Source organism: Anomalospiza imberbis, chromosome 3, assembly GCF_031753505.1.
Source record: "Anomalospiza imberbis isolate Cuckoo-Finch-1a 21T00152 chromosome 3, ASM3175350v1, whole genome shotgun sequence".
NCBI classification, from domain to species: domain Eukaryota; kingdom Metazoa; phylum Chordata; class Aves; order Passeriformes; family Viduidae; genus Anomalospiza; species Anomalospiza imberbis.
In genome coordinates, this window is record NC_089683.1 from 76,532,669 (window position 1) to 76,551,193 (window position 18,525).

General features: G+C 36.7%; 1 protein-coding gene across 10 annotated transcripts in view; it reads right to left on the bottom strand.

The window, feature by feature from the left end:
• QKI (QKI, KH domain containing RNA binding) overlaps window positions 1–18,525 on the bottom strand; it is a 150,767-nt gene that overhangs the window by 46,392 nt on the left and 85,850 nt on the right. For all 10 annotated transcript variants that reach the window (XM_068185228.1, XM_068185229.1, XM_068185236.1 and 7 more), the window contains one exon: window positions 2,226–2,369. In XM_068185228.1, the coding sequence (XP_068041329.1) occupies window positions 2,226–2,369 (144 nt within the window). The remainder of the gene's footprint in view (window positions 1–2,225; window positions 2,370–18,525) is intronic.

Consider the following 18,525-nt stretch of genomic DNA (forward strand, 5'->3'; position numbering starts at 1 on the left):
CAGTCTCAAATTTTAATCAAGCTGGACAGTGACAGAATAGAAACATGCAACTTTTTTTTTCAAATTTAATCCTTTGACATTTATCTGAAAACATTAATAGTTGCAGGTATTCTACCACATGAAAGGGAATTTTACTTTTTCCATTCTTACATTTTAGAGTATCTTCAGAATCTTCCAACATCCACAGTTACACTCCTATTGTAATTCACTAGGATTTCCCTTTTTTCCTTATGCTTACCCTGATTATTTGAAGGTTTATGACTTCCCTCATAGAAGTTTTCAATTCCTATCTTTTAACACTAAACTGAATTTTCCAGCTCTCAAACTGCCTGAAGCCACAATTCCATTTTTTATACTAATTGAACAGATGCAATAGGTAGTACAAACCCAAGTTCACCTACATACTAATTCATTAGTATGTACTACACATACCTGTTCCAGCAAGGCACAATTTTGAGAAATTAGAGCCAACAGACCTTTAATTCTTGTGCAAGTAATATCTACCACCCAAATCTCTTATGCCTATGCATAATACATAAAGATGATAATGAAGTGAACTGACAAAGCGTATTTCAAGTGATGCTCTATTCGGACAATACTTAGCCCTGTGTTGTTATTTTTCATTAAAGGGGAAAAACAATTATTTCTGCAATCAGGATTACAGTGTTTCCCCAACTGATTAAGCTACTACACGAGGTAGAGTGCTTTCAAGACAAAGAGCTGGCTGTCACTTTCACAATGAAAGAACTACTAATGCATTACCTTTTTGGAGGCTCAGAACACACCCATCCCACAGCTCCACAAAACTAGCCTAACACAAACATACAGAGACTATACACATCAGTATTTCAGACATTCTGGGGGTTTGTAACCTATCATCCTGAAGTTGACCCTTCTGTCATATTAGTCAGCAGTAAGGGAGAGGTAGAAGAATGAACCTGACAAAATTAATTCACACAGAAGTTTATGTTTCTAAACTTTAGCTCTGTACAAGCTAAAGGATGAACATAAGGGTTTCAAATTTTGCCCATATAAACATCCTGGCTATAAACTCCATCCTAATGTGCTCAAGGCCTCTTTAGTAAGTAAATTCTGAAGATCTACTTTCTCTAGTTGTCTGCTGCTTTCAGAAATTGACAATGTGCAATGTCAAGAGATCTAAATCACAATTTTTGTACCTCCTACTTAATATTCTACCATTTTTTCATAATTCAGAAATTAAGTCTTTCTCCCTATCTTTAGTAGTTTCTAAAAATGTCTTCTGAATAAATCTGTTTATAGAGATAGCATGTGTCACCACAAGTTTCCTCACAGCCAACATCTATTAGCATCCACTAAGTACCCAAAATCAGTAGGTCATTTTAATACCACCTACTACTTTCTTTCACAAGGTAGTCTCAATTTTCTTTGTAATATGGAAAATTTTTCTACCACAGAAAAATATCTAATTTATTCTTATCATTTTACAAGGGCACAAAAGTGGTGGTAGAGATGAGCACAAGATACAAGTTAATGGCATTGGATGCGCTATACAGCCACACTTGAGTGACCTTGCTTTGAGTGAGAATACAGAAAAGATCTAAGAGAAGGGCTCTCACAGGGTAATTCTGGTCTCTGAGAAAGTATTTAAGTCATCTAGATGTTCAGAAGCCAGTTTATACTATCAGGAAATGAGAAAGAAAACCATTTTCCAGTTTCACTACTTTTATTTTTCCCCCACTATACTGACAGCAAAGTTTTTTGATACTAAAGGCTTTTGTTCTCTTTGCAAAATGTTTAATGTGATGATCTAAAAAAACATGCCTTTGCTTCTCAAAGTATCAGAATCATCTCGAAGTGAAACATAAAAGCATGTCATAGTTCCCCAGCCTTCAAGTGAAGAATACTGACACTGAAGAAAAGAGAGAAAAGTAGTGTTTGTAACAGTCCAGCATTGCCTTTTAAAGGTGATAACTATCTCCCGTATCTCTATCTCAGACAAAAAAAAAAAAAAAAAAAAAAAAAAAGAAAGTCTCTTTCAAAAAAGTCTCTCTCTATTATCTTCTAAGGACTAATTCAGTCTGGGATGAGGCAGTTTAAAGATCACTAGAGTATTACAAAATAGTATCTCAACTTCCTTTTAGGATGCCACTCTGCAGGCTTACTCTTACACCGGTAGCAAATTACTTGTATTTCAAAAGTACCTTCTGAAAAAGGAAATCAAAGGCTTGCATACAAATACTTACTGCAGGTATCAGTAACTTTTTTACTTCTTCAACAGCCCTCTTCAGCTTTATTTCTGCTCTGTTTTGAGCATCCTCCACAGTGATAAGTACATGTAAATCTTCATTCAGGTGTTCCCAGTTGGGCTTGCCTCGATTCTGTTCTTCCTAAAAAAAATTAAAACATGGAAGCTATGAAGCACTTACATTCTGTATAAAACAATCACAAATGGCAGACAAATTCAATTCTGTAAATAGTATGAACTTTATTTTCAGCAATGTTTCTTCATACTTTCGTATCATATGAACTCAGCCTTCAAAATACCTTTTTTGGGGTTTTGTTTCTGTTTTGGAACCTCCTGCTTTATATTATACTTTTTAAGGATTACAATATATATGCCGTTTCTTAAGAGTACTTCCTCCAGATGAATGAAGGAACAAGAATAAGAATACAAACACAGTATTACTTTCAATATTATTTAGAGCCTTTCAAGAGTTAAACAGGTAAGACACACTAGCGGTTAAGCAACCTGTCTTTTGAAGAAAAGTGAAACAGACACCAGACATAGAAACTCCATCTGAATCACTACAAAGAACAAGAAAGCAGTACTCCAGTGTTAAGAATCACTTTCAAATACTCATGAAGACAAGATTCAAAGAATCAAACACTCCAAAAGGAACAGAAGTTGCCATTTTCAAAGGAGAGCTGCATGCACTGGATGAAGAAAAGAGAGGAGGAGATGGCACAGCTAGTACTGAAGTTACATAAGGGCAAGTGACAAGATGGTCACCATTACACAGGTACTCATCACATCCACAGCATTGGTAATCCCAAAGAAAAATATTAGAAATGTTTTCAGGATGGGAGAGCATGCTAAACAAAACATTTCTATTCTACACAACAGAAACCAATAAATTTAAGTAACACATTTAAGTACCCAGTCTTCCAAAAAAGAAGATAATGAAACACAACACAGAAGAAACTTCCCAACTCCTTTTTTATTAAACATTATATAAAGCTAGCTAAATTTTCACGAACCCTCATTTAAATTTGACAATACTTAAAATATAACAAGTTTTTAAAAAAATGGAGCCTCAAAAAAAAGCTTATTACAACTTTGAATCTATAAAAATGCCTACATAAACCCTCTACTTATTTAAAATTTAAAAAGCTAAGTATAGCAGAAGAATCTGCTATTTGTAAGATAAACCCTTGTGGCTTAACAACAATTCACAATTCAACTTTGCCTTTTTTTTTATTGCAAATGTCTTTCCGCGCAAATTTCATGAAAAAGTCCTCCAGGAAATCAGATACATTGAGGGAATGTTCTAAGATTTAATACCAACAAATGTTTGCAATGCCTCATATTCATATATACCTGAGGGAGCACTGCTCCTTAGAGTGCTTCATTTTTAATTCAGCTAAGTCTGAAATGTTTTGTGGAATATGCAAGGATAAAAATGAAGGGGGGGGGCGGTGGTGGGGGGGACTGAACCATGAGAGATGTATGAAAAATGTATGTTAAATAATCAGTACTTAGAAACTACTTTTCACTATGTTTCTGTTGAAATATAATCTTTGAAAGAATTGTCTGTGATAAGGCAGTTGCAACTTATTTATTCAATTGTGATCAAAACTCCACTATTACTTTTTAAAGAATTCCATTAATTTTATTTTTTTTAATCCAAAGCAGGAGTGAGCTGTTTTCTCTTAAGATGGTGACAAGCTACATCAGTATGAGGTAGTATATAAAATAATTTGTTACAGGTATGAAGAATGAGAGAAGGCTCCTAAACCAGCAGAGGGCAGAGGAAGAAATGTGCAACTACCTCTTCTTACACTGACTCAGCGTTGGAATAGGAAAGGTCCTGGTTACTAACACCAGACACAAGAAACCTGCACAACTACAGTAACACAGGAAGCAAAACAAAACAAATTTTAAAAGGCCAAGAGGAACAAATAAGAAGGAAAGGTAACCTCAAGTAAAGCAGCAAGTTCTGTTCCTGAAAAACAAGGAATGCCTAAATTCAATTTTAGCTACCATGCCATTAAACACCATGCACCACGTTTATAAATAGTGTGGGCAAACATAAAGGAGCTTTATGGTGATGTATCCTTTTCTCTCATAATGAAAATAATATGGTGCAAAGTCTCCAAAACTTGCTTCAGATTAATATTACATCAAGTATTGGCACTGTAGTCCAAAGTAGCCTGTTGCAGCATGAGAATTTTTTGTTCAGTTTAAAAAGAGAACAAAAAGCTGCAAATAGGACAAACAAGCTGCAAATAGAACGAACAAATTATACTGAAGATTTTTTTATGCCCCTAATTTACTTTTAGGTGGAACATGTTGTGCACAAGGTTTATAATCACAGGTATTAGTAGGGTGAGACCTCACAGCACAAGCAATCACACAAAGTGCTTATCAGTAAGATAACTGAAGTAGTATATGACTATGATAAGCTTTTCTACAGCCATAAAGTACAGTAATAAAAGTGCTGTTGTTGAGAGTGCTATTTATTAAGCCAAATTGTAAGACTGAAAGAAAGGTTAAGACGAATAAAATTTCACACTATGTTTAAAAAGAAAAGAAAAAACAGTTTGGAATGGGCTTCCAATTTATGTACCTCAATACACTGGGTTATGATTTCATCCAGCACTCCCGTTCTGTCTCACAAGATGGTTTTCTTAGTGGGTTGACAGTTTTCTAAGAAATGTCTTTTGTTTGATTGACAATGCTAGTTGAATGTTTTACCAGTATGTATATTTCATTATTTACGGGTTTGGTTTTATCCAAATTGGGAAATTCACGTCTTTATTAGCTCATTCATTCAAACAGAAAGTCAGGTGCAAAACACAGAGTTACAGTCATGCAAGAGAGGTAATCTGCAATCCTCTTGCACTTAAGAGCTGCCATTTTTTATGCCACCTCATTCTCCTTTTACATCCTATCAGGATGGTTTGGAAAAACATATCTTCCCCAAGTAAAATCTTTGTTTATATTAAACTAGTCCTCTGTGCAACAAGTCTTGAACATATCTTTTCTCAGCCATGTTTTGTTATAGTAAAGCCTGAACAGGAACGTTTAATATATCTGGAACACAGGTAGGAAGGTATCTTTCTGAAGACTCATGAAATATGGTCCAAGAGTTGAAAGGTTGATTAGGGTTTTCTTTTGAATTTTTGGGGGAGAAAATGGTGAAAAGATGGGGAGGAAAGAATTACTAGAACTTGTCTCATTGCATAACGTGGTACAAAGAAACTAAAAGATGTGGCTGTCTTGAAGTGAATTGCAGGTAAGACAAACCAGTTCACTTCACAGATTCAGAAAATGTCTGGGGTGGGAAGGGACCCTGAATATCATCCAATCCAAGCCCCCTGCTCAGGGCAGGGTCAGCTCAAGCATGTTGCTATGGGCCAGGATTTAAGTATCTCCAAAGACAGAGACTCCATCCCCTCCCCTGGGAGACCTGTTCAGTGTTCAACCAGTGCTCAGTTCTAACAACAACAACAAAAAAGCTTTTTCTTAGGTTTAAACATAATTTCTTTTCTTTGAGTGTGCGCATTGCCCCTTGTCCTTCAGTAGCAACTGTTGATCCATTCAGCCTAGTTGCCAGGTCTACCTACTGAAGAAGCAGTCAGGAGTAATAGGGATTGCCGTGAGAATTATTTTGGGAAAGAAACATTTGCTACCACAGCAGGAAGGGCACACACACTAAAGGAAGAAACAGCATCAGAGAAATCAGAAACCTGACTAAGACTTGGGGAAAAAGGAATTCAACAGCATATATTTAAAATTATATTACATACACAAGAAGCAATTGGCAGCGTGAAGTCTTCCTGCATCCCAGAGACTGTCTATGGAAGAATTATCCAGGAAAAATGGAGACTGAAGATGTACTACAGATGAACTACAAAGTAAAGTGATTTACGCCACAGCCTTGGGGAACAACAATATTAGGAAAGTTTAATTATAAACAAACTAAATTAAAGAACATTACGGACAACATAAATGGCAGATGAAATTTCACTGTGTTCCTTCTTTGGCAGAAATTTCAGTATCCTTAAATATATGTCTAATTCTGTAGACAGATACGCTTTCATTCTCTTGCCTGTGCATATACACTCATTAATCCTCAGAGTACCTATGCACAATAATGGACTACTCAATATTTATCTCGCTATTAGGGTCAATGTATTAGGTAGTTAAAAAAAATATTGCTACAAGACCTTAAAATTTAGCTGCAGAAAAAAAAGTAGTGTAGCTACAGGAATTTTCTTGGGGAGGGATTAAGGGGGAAGCAGAAAAGCAGGTAAAGGATGCAATTGACTTGAATCTATAAAATTAAACTTAAATATTAGAAAGGTTATTCCATCAGAGGAACTACTGCAGTCCACTGTAAAATTGTATCTCATATTTTCCACACACCTCACAACAACTTCAAGTTGTGCTCTTGCACCCCCTGCATCTTGGGCCTAAATGGCCATTGCTATTTACACTTCATAGCCCATCCCAAACCTTTCTTCTTAATTCCTCAATCTATGACTGAACAAGACTGAGGCAGCAGCTTACTAGCCTTGTGTAAGCTACACAAAGCAGATGACTGAAAACTCCTCTAGAATAGAGTATGAAGTCTCTATCTAGCCAATACATTTCAAACAACTTCAAACCCAAATGAAAGACGCGTCAAGGTTGACTGAAATTGTAAAAATTATTCAAATGTTGGAAAATATCAACACAAAGAAAGTCATCAAAAATATTTCTCATCAACTAAAAAAACCCTCAGATCTTATTTCTCACCCCAAAGACCTTCACAGTATGGCCGAAAAATAAGTTGACGAATTAAGAACTGGGGAAGTAGGATCCAGTCACTTCCAAATGTCAGAATATCATTAAAGAAAAATGAAATAAGCACCAATGAAAAAATACTACGCTAGTATCTGTTTATATGCACCCAGAGAAACATTAGTCAGACAATAAAGAAAGAATGAAAGAATGCATGCAATGTGGTAAGAGCAGAAGCAACTTTCCCACATGGCAATTTTTTAAGAGAGCTATGGGCTATTCTATAATAATAAAAAAAGTGCAGCTTCCATTCTGTGCACTTTTTTCCACTCCATCCCATACAATTTCCTGTAATGTAAGCCACTAAAAAGATACAAAACCAGCTCAGTACCAACAGCAGGGAACTTTTAAAGAAGTAGTCACCAGTTCAAGCAAGTGTTGAAAATGACCCTTAGTATTCTCACTCATCTTGAAGTGATAGGCTATTAAATTCTGTTTTCACCAACCTATTAAGCAAGCTGGTCTCCCTGCTGAATGACAAAAACCACAGAAAAGATAGAGGAAAAGGGAAGAATGTTTTTATATAATGTCAAATTGAACACTAAAATTAAAAGGCATCAGAATAGCTTTAGTCCTTCAAATGATACAAAGGTTTAATTCAAGAACACTAAGAACTTTAATTAAAAATATCCTAAGATAGAAAAACCAGTATAATCGCTCACAGCTATTTCTCAGTGTCAAATAGAGGAGGTACAATGTGGAGAGAAGAAATTCATCGACTTAGTAAAAATCTCACAATATATTTTGTCTAATAAATTGTGCTGTAGGTACATTAAAATTGACGGTAGGTCTAAGCGAATATTTCTTTTCACCAACAAAAGCATTCACACATATATATCAAAGTTTCAAAAACAGTTCAAAGAACAGTTTAAAAGAAGCTGTGTGAATTAAAAAAAAAAAAATAAAGCTAACATGTTGATTTTAAAGAATTCTGAAACGGAACTTAAATTTAACTCAAAAGTCACAAATAAGGTCATTATAAAGAAAATCCAGTCCTGATCTCATTTTAGTATTTTTAAGTAAGACATAATATGTATTGCAGCCATGCAGCAATACCTGAATTAGTAAGTCCAAAAGAAACATTATTCAACCATTCAATACAGTCTACATCTTACTTTACAACTTTTTGTTGACACAGCTGAACTGGTAAAACCAAGTCAGAGGAATCTTAGAGGAATGTACTTTGCCCTAAAGTCATATACTCCCAAACTTGCAAGAGTTGTCTGTCTTGTGTTGTCTAATGAAACTTCTGTTCTTGCAACTGTTTTGCCAACCTGAGCTACAGAATTGTATTTTTAAGTTTTTGGCTTCTCTGCTGCAGAGATAGTTCAAAACAAACATCCAGAAGACAGGAGATTTCTGTAACATTGTGCAAGGAATAAACCATTCAGTCTACAAATAATTCCACATCAGCTGATCCGTATTCATGGGATGTCCAGACGTAATGAAGCAAAAATCCCTTGGATAATCTCTTACTGTTGTATTACTGCATCCTTTCCTGAGCAGTGTAACAACTTCCTAAGGTTCACTGCCCTTGCCAGGCCCTTACTGCTCCCTCTGGGACTGGTCCAGCACCACAGCAGCCTTTCAGGCCACATGCTGATGCAGCAGATACCTCTCCACTTCCACCCCTCATCTTCTGCTGGACTAGGGAGTTTGCAACCATGAAGGACTACAGAGTGCCAACACAAGGTCAGTGCTGTAGCTGGGGAAAGGAGGTGGTGGTGAAAGACCATATTTTAACACATAACTGCCCCTTAAAAGACTGTCTCACCATGTCTCATGGAACTATCATAAGTGAAATCCAATTATGCACGTGCCAGGGACAGAACGCAGTCATCTTTGTGATCTGGTATGAAGCAACGCGCTCATCTGTGTATTAAATGATAGCTTTACAGTAGTAACTGTAAACTGGGGCTTTCTCCTTCCATTTTTGTGACTGAATCTTAGGTCTTGACAGGATTGGCTGCTAAAACACAGAGAAAAAATTCTGAAAAACAACCCATCCATCCCCAAAGCTGTATTTGGATGATACAGTTCTGATATTAACATTTCAATAGAAGTCGTTAATTTAGATGAGGCCTGCAAACAAAATAAGTGCTTAGGTAGCTACCAAAAATAGAGGTTTTTATCAGATGAAACTCCAACCCAGCCCCGCAGAAAACCAGTTTAAAATGATGCACTAATTACAGTATCTGTTTGAACAACAGAAGTAATTTTATAACATGAAGCATCAGAACACACTGATTGTCCTAACCCCTGCTGATAAACTGCTTTAATTGTGCAGTTACAGTCAGGCAAATTAACACAGACTTCTGCTCCTACTGAGCTTCTAATGGCAGCAGTTCACAAGCAGAAAGCTGGTAAAAAAAAGTCAGGTTACAGAGGTATGCTGAGGGAATAGCACCTAGTCAGGGAAAACGGGGCAGCTTACTCCACATTTAGAATTTCTGACCCAAGTTTTCAACTACAGAAACAACGGATCAATTGCTCAAATGAACAGTCACATACTTGTTGTTTTGACTGCCACACAAGTTACTGCTATTTGTCGAGCCTTTAATTATAGACTATTACTGTATACCGAGCTCCCACACCAAGACAATTTTGGGTTGAAAAAGTGGAAGAAGTGGATGTCTTCCAGCACATATTAAACTAGCCAGTAGCTGTCAAACACTGTCAAAGGGTTTGCAGCTTTTAAGAACTCTTAAAAAAAAAAAAGAATCTGGCGGCATGAAACAACCTAATTGTTTAAAAACGTTTAAATGACACAAGAGGATTCTGTTCTCTGTCTCAAAGCCTCAGCACAGACATTGCGCCCAGCAGGAGACTTCAAACCAGGCACCGCCCCAAGTTCAGATGTGCCCGGCAGTCAAAATGGTTCCTGAGGCTCCAAACAGCGCCCTGGATGATTGCAAAGCCGCAGCTTCCCAGCACGAGTGACCGAGCCGCCGCAGCCCTCGGCGCTGCAGACACAAGAGGAAGGGGCTGTCACCGCCCCGCTCCTCCGGAGAGCCCAGCCCGCAGGAACTCGGGCAAAAGCGGGAACTTTCTGCCAACCTGAGCAACCGCCCCAGCAATTTCTGCTTGCATACTTCTCGCAAGTTGTACCCGTGTGAAAAATAAGGTTTGTGGAACGAGCTGTATTGTCGAGTGCTATCAAAGCCCAAGGAGCCTGTTAAGACTGAATACTTCACTGTTGTGGGATAAAAGTAAAAAAGTTTTGCACGCATCATTATCCACAGGGAAATAAATGAGAATTTAGTACATCAAATGCACAGTGTAGACTCAATATCTGGATATATTCGTCAGAGATGAATGCAACCTTTACTACTGATACCTAAAATTACTATGAAGTAACAAACTTTACCCAGGCAGAGGAGTGAGACTGTGCATTTCTCTGACTTTGTACTACAGCTAAGAGTTTCAACACTTTATTCCTGGCATAGTAAACTTAAATAGATACAGCTACACTGATATCCAAGTATGGTTTTATTCCCCTACAGAAAAAGGAATAAGCACTATTCATTTTACAATGAATAACATACTAACATTTCACAATACTGGGATTCTTTTTACACACTGACCGTTCACTAAACAAACATCAAATACCCTTGAAAGAAAATTAAATACCTGTAAATCCTGAATGCAAGTCTTCTTGGTTCAGAGTTAGCTTTAGGGAAGCTAACTCTGAAGTACCTCTGTATTCTGAATTGCAAGGTACAAAAGACATTTTTCTGTGCAGGCTTCGACCAAAAAACGTAATCTGTGAAAGTGCACACATTCCTCAGAGCATTCTCCAATCAGGAAATACAGGCAGCAAGTGTATTTTAACTCATGACTCAAGTCCATTCATCATCAGTTACTAATGAAATTAACTTCAAAATAACCTGCAACTGTTCTAAAATCACTTCTGCATATTTGCCTCTGAGTTTATGAGCATTATTAATCACTATAAAACTGATACCACTATTCAGCTTTAGATGGAGAAAGGATGACAAAAGTATATGTTCTTTTATATACCTTATTATCAAGCAGCACCTATGTACCATGCATACATAGTAACTTACTCAATTTACTTCAAACACTTTACAATTTTTATTTTAAAAATAATTAATGGGATGTTAAAATTCTATATATATGTAAGAGAAAACAAATCTACAATGGATCAGTTTTTATGAACACAAAAAAGTATCTCTTAAAGCAGAACCAACATGTCACTAATATCATAGTGACTATATATAATACTATTGAATTTACTCTTTTAAGTACATTAAGATTCTTTTGTATATCTTGAGTTTTTATTTTGGTAGTATTCCAGTACTATGTTTTAATTTACCATTTTATTTCCTTCTACCCAAGAAGAAGACTAGGACACCAAGTTAGCCTTGCTAACACCTCTATTCCACCCAAAAACTTACCAGGGCAACAAACACTGCTAAAGTTCATGTTGACAGGCAAAATAGTCTTAATTAAACAGAAATCTGATGACCATATTGCATCTGGGATTCTTATACTAGGAGATCTGAAAGTGCTGACATCCAAAAGTACCTAATATGCACTCCAAAACTAACTCAAGGCATGGCAACTTCAGGAAATTTGCTTCAAGAAAGAAGTTGCATCTCTAAGAAAATGCAATGTAACTATCCAGTGGTTCTGTACACGTCTGGGAACTGAGCATCAAGACCCTAGTACTGCCTCAGGTAAAAAGTAACCAGCCTCACCAGGTGGTGTTCCAAGAGTGCCCTAGTACTGGGCCACAGAAACACAGAACACAGAGGTGCTTCCCATGCTGCCGTCCTGCAAATCACTGCCCAGAAGGTGAGGGGAAAAAAAATTAAAAAAAAAAAAAAAAAAAAAAAAAAAAAAAAAAAAAAAAATGGAGGCATCCCCAGCCCAACCATAAAGGACTTAATCAGGAGTTAGGTTCTTGTGTCACTTAGGACTGGAAGATTTTTGCAGTTGTGAATGATTAAGTAAAACATATGAATAGCATACGGAGGTGTACCCTTATTTATAGCTTCAAGGTAATCATCCTTGTTTTTCATTTTTCCATTAATATGAAACTTTTACTTTCATCTGTGCAATGAACACAAATGGTAGAAAGCATCACAGGCACCTCTGATTTAATGATTTGGGCATTTAGGAAAACATCTGAGCAGTGATTTCATATTTTGGAACACTTACTGTATTGTTTACAGTAAAATGCTATCACTATTCCACAACTGTATTTACAGGGAAAAACTGTCTGCTCATTGGTTTCTCAGTCTTTTAGTCTACACAGTATACCATTCCCAGGTATTTCTCTGAGAATCTTTTTGTTAATGGTTAAGAGAAAACCAAGCAAGCAAATAAAAACCGAGAAACTAAAACCCCAACCCCAACCCACCGTTCTTGACTCCAATCTGGAATGCCATTTACAGCATGCTGTATCTGGAATACTGCACTCTATGTTGCATTAGACACTAGCACTTCACCAAGTAAAAAAATATTAAACAAATTATACTTTTGTGATCAATGAATGGCATGATCAGCACCTAGACTAGTAGTGTAATTGTTCATGTTCTGGAACATTTTCTTTCCTCTTCTGAAGCACTATCTTGTAACTTTCATCAACAGTAACTGCTACACATAACTGTGGCATCTGTCTTTACGGCATTTCAGCCATTTTTATTTCTTCATTCCATGTTTTATTTCCTCTGTCTTGTTTTGACTTGACTGCTGCTTCGCACAGCAAACCTGGCCAATGTATTAACATTCCCCTCACCAATAATTTGAATTCAGTGTTAAATTGATCTCTTTCGCCGCTAAACTCATCCTCAAACCTCTGGGCTCCTGCTCTTTTATGACAGCTCCACATATACATGATGTTGAACAAACTGAAAGGGTCAAGAAGTATCACACTCACACTTCTCTTCAGGTGCTATTCCTGCTTAATCTAAACACGAATTCCAGAAACTTTCACTCATTTACGGTAAAAAACTATGAAGTGGACAAAACTACAGTAATTCATATAGAAATTTTCGAAATGTCAGATTTTTTTTTAAATTAGGAATAAGTGACTGGGTTTTCTTTCCAAACTGAATTTACAGACCTCTTAAAGAAAAGGAGGGAAAAGAAACATCAAGAGGAGAAAAAATATAACAGCTAAGTGACCTTTTGGAAGTGCCAGAATAAGCAGCTGCTGATACCTTGCATTTTAATGCCAACACATCCACACTTCTACTTTCTTCCTCTCCATTTGTCTATTGCTTCCAGAGTCCTGTGGCCCAGCCTTCGCCTGAAAATCCGACCATTCTGCTATTAGCATTTCCTCAAGGAGAGGTTACACATGCCTCTCGTGGATAAAATATACAAGATATATCAATGGGGTTCCTCTGCGTAAATCTTAGTGAAGGTCTTAAGGGAGTATATTGAAGACAACTTCCTAAAACTGCAGTATATTCCTGCCAACACTTTGCTTTTTTTGTTACAAAATAACTGTAAACTTTTTAAAGAGAGAATTTTTTCCCCATTTTCCATGCTGCTAACATTTACAATAATACACCATACTAACATTAACGTAATTTCTGAGACTGCTTAGCACTTAGTAAGAAAAATGAAATTTCACTAACTCCCAAACTTTGCACACAATATACAAAGATGTTACTGCAGAATAGTTTTAACGTAAACTTACACGGAACACCTTAACATAACCTCAGTGTGCCAAGAAAATTAAAAAGCACCACCTCTTAGCTCACAATATAATGGACAAGTTTCAGATGCAGCATACAACTATGCATAGAAGCCAAATTTAAGAAAATAAAACTAAAAATTCTTCCCTATTTCCTCACCTCCCCCAAAAATGTGACATCGGTTTAAGAACATGAAGTTACTACTGTTTCTATAAACTCAAATGCGACTTGTAATATAAAAAAAATTATTGTAACAATAATATGTTAGCTTTATATTTGTGATCTTTAGGTTATTACTGTTTGTCAAAGCAATTAAAAAAGAGACTCATGACTCAAACCAAACATACCTAGGTAGTAGTTTAGTAACTTCAAGTATCTGAAATAACTTCCCTAGCCATAAAGAAACTGTTTAACAGCTCAGAGAAATGAGGAAAAAAAAAAGAAGAAAATAGAAGAGCTGAAACAAACACTCAACATCACTGATTTTTTTCAGAATGGTTCAGGGACAGGTTGGGGAAGGGAAAGGATAGAGTATATACCTTTAACCTGTAAGACTTTGCCAACAGAACTTTACTTGTGGGCTACAAGAATGCAGCCAAATGCAGGAAAGAGGCCATGTGCAGGAAAGCAAAGCGGTTTTTATTGCTAGGACCAGGCTGACATGGTTGCAATGCCAGAGTTTTAGCTCAAAATCTGTATCTTGCAATTCTTGAGAATGGTTCTTTGTGATTTGGATGTGAAACTAAAGAAGAACCAAATTCTGACAAGAGCAGGCAGAGTCAGACTGGAAAAAACAGGGCAAGAGGGAGGGATGTAATCAATGTTATAACAGCTCTCATACATAAACTGAAGTGCTTTGTGCAATCCTGACCTTAGCGAAAAATGTATCAAGTACTTATATGACAATACCTAGTATTTTTCTTATTTTGCCTTTCTTGTTTCATTTCTTAGGATGAATCTTCATTGGAGATTTCCTCAAAGATGTACTCCTGCTTCCTCTAGGTGTGTCAAGATAGCAAGAAGACTCAAGTGCCTAGGCAGCTAAATGCTATCCTGTACATTTGGATTAAAAGTGCCTCATGTGCCAACAAGAAAGCAGAATGCTGAACACAGGCCAAACTTTTCCATAAGTGGTTGCTTCAGTGAATATTGACAACTTTAGATGCAATGTCTATGCTTATAATTAGAATACTAATCTTGCATTGTCACTTCAGAGAAAGAAACTGTCCCGAATCCCAAGACAGAACTATTCTGAGTTTTCTTGTATAGAAGGGTTTCCTCCACAGACTTCAGTTTAACACAGCTGCAGGGTAACTGCTCACTCTCACAAGAGAAGTGGCTCCATTCTTTTCTCCTTCCCTCTTCTTTGTACCAGCAGCAGCTCTTGCTGGGGCCTTCCAGAGCCAGTTAACACAGCGCAAACCAGTGCTGTCAGATTAGGTTTTGCCTGTTTAGCAAGCTGAACTGGCTCAGTGACACATTCCACAAGCAGCAGGCTGAGCTCAGAGGAGGGCACAGGCAGATCTCCCTCTGCAGGAAGCTGCCAGCTGTCAGTCACACCTCTGGCAGGACACACAGCAGCCCAGCCCCTCCCAAGAGATACTCAGGGTGGGGAGCCCCTTGCTCTGACTGCCCAGGGGACATGCTGGCATTTAGAAGTGCCACATACACCAAATGTCATCTTGCCGCAATACATACGTTACTATTAAAAGTTAAGTATTCTGAAAATTCAGTTTCCACTCTGAGTTAGGCCTGCAGAGCAGTCAGCTTCCTTCCACTTCAAATGCTACATCTCAGCTGCTTACCTGAGAAACTAGCACACTATGTCCCATGTATTTAACAAGGGTGTGTCAAAGAAAAAAACCTTGTCATTCACAGCATAGTGATTAAAATAAAGTTCGCTTAGAAAGGTTTGGAATCTTCTTAAAAATGTGTAGTTTCACAGGAGATATTAATGCAAATTAAGTAAATGAACATATTTTAAAAATAAATGAAATTTTGTTACGAAGAACACAGAAAAAACAAATTTGCCGCTGAGTACAGAACTGACAATAAAAATTGGCTAACAAACTAAAGCTGAGTCCTTTAAAGAATTCAGAACTCCTGCCTGAAATAATCTCAACGCACAAGTTTTCCCTGTATTTAAGATCGAAACCTTGCACACAGTCTGTAATTACAGATTTACTGCTGCAGTTGCCTCAAATCCTTGCAACAATTGCAGGGGATTTGACACAACCAAGCTACCACCTAGATAATTCAAAAGTGTGACCACTGTTCCAAACCTTCTTTACGACCAATTTCATGCAACTACTCTATTCATTAGGATGACTACAGAATGAGGAGTATTCCAGCACACGCCACATGTCCCCAAGGCTGGATTAAAACATAGTAATAGTCATGCCAGTTAAAGACTGTATAGCTGAGTGCTAGCTTGGCACTGATATTAAATGACTTTTGAGAATACCACTGATAATAAATTAGGAACACCTTTCCTACAGCACAGAAATGATAGATGTTCAGGATCTCCTTTCACTGCTCAGAGAGCATCAATCCAGTGATTTTAAAAAAACAACCAAACAAAAAAGCCCAACACAACCGCCAAAAAAAAAACAACCCAAAGCAAACAAAAATTAAATTAATCCCTCCAACAAACAAATGCCACAAAAAAAAAAAAAAACACACAAAAAAACCACCAAAAACAAAAAAACACTACATAGCAATATGACCTTAACATTGCAACTCCTCATACTCTCTCTGATGGTTTTCACAGAGAGTTCCCTGGTCCTTCAATGAACCTGTCCTTAAGGTCCGTGTTTGGAAGTTGTTATTCACTTTCTATACTTAATGAGCTGAAAACCACAATTTTTTTTAGTTAATTTTAAATACTGTACACTAGCATCAGCTCTATATATAGCATCTGTGCAACACATTTAAAATAAAAACCTTGTGGAATTAATGAAATAAATAATTTATGTAAAGGAGTAATTGTGAAAATTATGTCCACTTTTAAAATTGGAAAACAATGTTTAATAAACCTCTTGCTCATTACATAAGCACAAAAGAAAGTATTAGCTAGTCATAATTTTGATTCACAGTCAAATATCACAGCAGTTGCATTATACTGGTTTCAGGAGAGAATTTCTAAATGTGCCTCCTTCAAGATCCCATTCAATTAGCAATCCCACAACTGCTGTTTAGGACACCTCATTATCCTTCCAAAAAGACACCTGGTTTCACAAGAACTTTTTGAATCCCACAAATTCTGGTAAAATGTACAAAAACATTCACCAAAGGAATGTAATTTTCTAAAAAACTCATTAAATAATGAATTTGCTGACATATTCACTTGTATCATTTTGAGTAAAACTGAGTGTGCCAACTAAGATCTATAACTAACCAAATTATCACAGCTCCATTGCAAGTCAAGTAATAAGCAAAATTAAGGCTTACTATGACAAATTTCAGGTTCTGTCTTTTTCAACACATTTCCTCAGCTAACCAATACAGACAAACAGAATGTCATTACAGTATGAAGTTACAGAAGCAAAGTAAATCATTGATGTGCTACCCAAGTCACTATTTTAAAAAGAGCAACTTTTAAACAAATTCCAGTACACTATCAGAAACATGCAAAAAGTTATTAAAAAAACTGCTTCTGCTCTTCAAAAGACAAGTTACAAGCTTCTTTCATTAAAATATCCATTATATACGTTTTTAGATTGCACGCTTATCTGCCCCCACAAAAAAATCAAATGAAAGTTTTCCAGTTTAACCTAATATACTTCTGAAATACAAAAGTGGAAGAAGGTAAGACTGGGTAGAAAATGTCATTATGTGGAAGCTTTTCTTACATTTTACAATGGTTTCATCCACCTCAGAAAATAAGACAGCATTGTACATGAATTGAAGACAAAAATAATTACACACTTTGCTCACATCCTCAAGAGACGGGTAGAAGAAAGGTCAATTTCTTCAATATAAGCGTTTCCTCTTCTTCAGAAAAGCACAAGCATTACAGCTTTTTTCAAACTACATTTCCAAGAGATGACAGGGTTCTACTGCCAACTGACAGGTCCTGACCTCCCACCTCCTTTTTCCCATCTTCTCCCTTCTCAGACTGGCACAGTATTAATTTGGATCAATACAGCTTATTAACTAGAATTTTTTTTTTTTCCCACTGAACTGTTTTCTCACATTAGCTGACTAAAATCTAGCTTCTTTGCTGTTCCCACTGTAACCCTCTAACATGGACTAGAAAATTTGTTCCCACCTCCCAAAACAGAAGTTTAGCAAAACTTTCCCAAACTTGTAATCCTGTATTTTTATGCAACAATGCAAACTGTCTGGTTTTATTCACAATAAGGAATAGGAAGGTCCAAAAAAAAAAAAAATCAGCAAAACAGATGGATAGTTCTTGCCTGTACCTCTAATACAGCCTTCAAGAGGATGTGATGTCATCAGGAGAAACTCAAGGTGAGCTTTCAGGAATGTCCCTAGCACAGAAATAGTCACATGTTTTGTACCAGTACATAAGAGGTGGCTCAACTGTCCAAAGTGAGAACACCAAAGAGCTGATTTGAACACCAGCAGCTGAGGGCAAGAAACAATCAACACTTCTTTTATTTTCCCAAGAAGAAAATCACTTATGACACAACCAACAAATTTTCATTTTGTAGATCAGTTCAAAAGACAAAACTTCAACTATTTTTATCACAAAAACCTTTCTAATATTACAGCTACATATTTTTACACCAACTGGGTATTGCAACAGTGTGTAACTGATGTGAAACCTGTCTATAATCAATA